The sequence below is a fragment of the Myzus persicae genome, unplaced genomic scaffold (assembly GCF_001856785.1).
Source record: "Myzus persicae strain clone G006 unplaced genomic scaffold, MPER_G0061.0, whole genome shotgun sequence".
NCBI lineage: Eukaryota > Metazoa > Arthropoda > Insecta > Hemiptera > Aphididae > Myzus > Myzus persicae.
The window spans coordinates 164,729-167,604 of record NW_019104064.1 but is presented as its reverse complement, the minus strand read 5'-3'; the positions used below and the strand labels follow the sequence as shown (position 1 = coordinate 167,604).

At 25.9% G+C, this 2,876-nt stretch overlaps 1 protein-coding gene across 1 annotated transcript; it reads right to left on the bottom strand.

Annotated features, from left to right (window-relative positions):
• Window positions 1-1,615: 1,615 nt before the first annotated feature.
• LOC111038270 lies at window positions 1,616-2,876 on the bottom strand. The gene is made up of 4 exons (XM_022321305.1): window positions 2,776-2,876; window positions 2,414-2,668; window positions 2,063-2,328; window positions 1,616-1,994 (listed from the first exon to the last, which is right to left on the bottom strand). The coding sequence occupies exons 2-3, from the start codon at window positions 2,652-2,654 to the stop codon at window positions 2,081-2,083; spliced, it is 489 nt and encodes a 162-aa protein (XP_022176997.1). The 5' UTR covers window positions 2,655-2,668; window positions 2,776-2,876; the 3' UTR covers window positions 1,616-1,994; window positions 2,063-2,080.

Genomic DNA, 2,876 nt, shown 5'->3' with positions numbered 1-2,876 from the left:
AATTGTAATTTATTATTTTAAATTGAATACAATATTACAATACAATTTTTTAATTCAAAATATCCATTTTTGATGTGGAATATTTTAATAAGTCTAAATGAGACTACTATTTAAAGTCTAAACAGTCTAAATTGTTAATATACATCTTTTGGACTGTCTTTGATAGTGTACATGATTGATTAATATAATTAAATATAATCTTTTATTATAATTTATATGTTTGACATTATTGACAAATAAAATCAATTAAAAAACAAACATTAATACACTAAATTTATTTATTTTAATAAGAATAAATAAATAATTTATAATTGGAAAAGTGGGCACACCCATAAAATACAATAAATAATATGAAAAATGTGTCTGAATAATATCTTTTCGATTTTTTAGTTTCTGTGTGAATTACTTCTGAGAAACCTAGTATTAATAATAATTAATTATTATAATAAATAATTAGTACTGGACTATGGAGTGAGAAATTGTCTAACCTTAGGTCTAATGGAGTTGGACCAGATTTCCGTAAATTAAGAACTTTTCTCACAACTCCTAAACACACTAAATGCATATACATTTACATTGATCTTTATAAATACCAGCAGAAAAATGTTCATTATATCGAAGTGCTACATTCAAATAGGTACAACACCTTCTATTTTTTATTTAATCCCCTATCAACAACACACTTTTCACAAGAAAAATAACCTGTTGGACTTTTAATTTGCTTAAGTAGAGCTCGAGCAGGAGCATCACAGATGTAATCAATCACTCGGAATGACTTATGATTTCCATTGGCAAAAAAACCAACATCACAGAATTTTTCTCTTGAAATGTTGTCATTATTTGGCAGTACGTATATTTGTGAATAGGCATTTTCTACAATAAATTTCATAAAGTCTAAATCAAGAAACCGTATTCACGATTCGTTTTTAGAATCGTGCATCAAATTAAACACCACAGGGTGTTCAATTGAAATTGATAAATTGGCCACTGAAAAACAATGCCAATCATCACATTAATAGTTTATTTTTTATTTTTTTTTACTGTAATAAGACATTCGTAGCCTAATTAATTTTTTTAATAACTTTTTGATAATTTTAAACATGAAAACATTAAATAATAATATTAATAATAATAATTAATAATTTGTCCATTATATAAAATAAAATATAAATAGGTAATAATATAATTTTTTTATTCTGGCGGCCCCCGGTGTTTTATTAAAGTGTAAATTGGCCCGCCAACTACAAAGGGTTGGACCACCCTAGAGTAGACCATGATAAAATGTCATAATAACTATTATCTGCAGTGTATAGTTTATTATATTATTGATCGATAAAAAAATGGAAGTGAGCTGTAATACACTAATACAGGGTCCCTCTCATAGGCGTAAATTTGGCTTGCTAGAAGGGGGGGCTAACGCTAAGATTATAATTTATAATTTATAACATTAGAACTTTATAACAAGCCTACTATGCAAGCTTTTTCCTCCCCCTCACCATCTACATCCAAATTTTACAATTTAAAAACATGTATATAAATACTTCAAAATTATTTATTAAATAAAACCATACATAATTTAATTCAAATATTAATAAGTAATAACAATTAACATCATCTTAATATTACTTTAACATAATATATTTATGTTCCTCTGCGAATTGCTTAAGAATGATATCTTTATTAATATTTTTGGTATCGTTTTTTTCTATGTACAATATAGACACCTGAGTAAATCTATCTTGTAACATAGACGTTCGTAACCATGTTTTTATTCGGCGCATGGCCGAAAAGCTTCTCTCACACGTGGAAGAACTAATAGGTAATGTTATAGCTACTTTATACAAATGAAACAAGTTTGGGTAAACATTTTCCTGTAAAATAAGTTTTAAGTTATCAGTTATTAATTCTTTTGAAGTACCATATGTTTGGATTATAACGTTTTTAGCGACGATCATTTCAGCTTTCAACGAATCAACAGAAATACTTAACAAATCCTAAAGAAATATAAAATTAAGTATTAGTCAATATATACACTATACAGCTATACAATATACATATTTACTTTATAATGATCAATGAATTAAGTACTTAGTGCAAAATCTAGTTTGAAAAAGTTATCTATAGATGTTGCCATTTCTAAACTTTCGGGCGTGAATCGTTTATTCATATTCTCAATTATACAATCCAATATAGGAAAATAAGCATGACATCTGAAATAATCTTCTTTACTTTCCTCTAATTCCTCAGGAGTGTTGTATTGAGCACTTGTAGTTGTACTCATGACAAAACTTGATAGGCTTTTTGGCTGTAACCTTTTTCTTTTACAACCTATTTTACAATTTAAAAAACAACAAACATTATTTAATGTTTATATTTATTGTACTAATATTATTTATTATTATATTATGCATACTTTGAAATGGTTTTTCAATTGTTAAATTATGGTCTTCACAAAATTGTAATATTTCTTTCCACATTTGTGAAAACGCAACAGGATTTCTTAAATCTTCGAACGATTTAATAACACTTTTTATTACATTTGCCGCATTTCCTAGTGTAGCTGTCTTTGACTGAAGTTGATTTGATAATATATTAACCATAGTAAGCACCTTTTGAAGAATAAATAAATGAACTACAAATATTCCTTTTTGCATATTGGTCAGAATTCCTGAAAAATTAAAAAAATTGATTGTATAATTAATAATATAAATTAGGTAGTTCATTTAATTATAAGAAATAAAAATGTTTAAATTAGTAATAAATTATAATTGATACCTATTGCTTCGTTAACATCTTTATCATTATTGTTTTCAATTTCTTCTTTTAATAATCTTTTGATAGAAGCATAACATTTTTGTATAGCTTCACAATTTTTA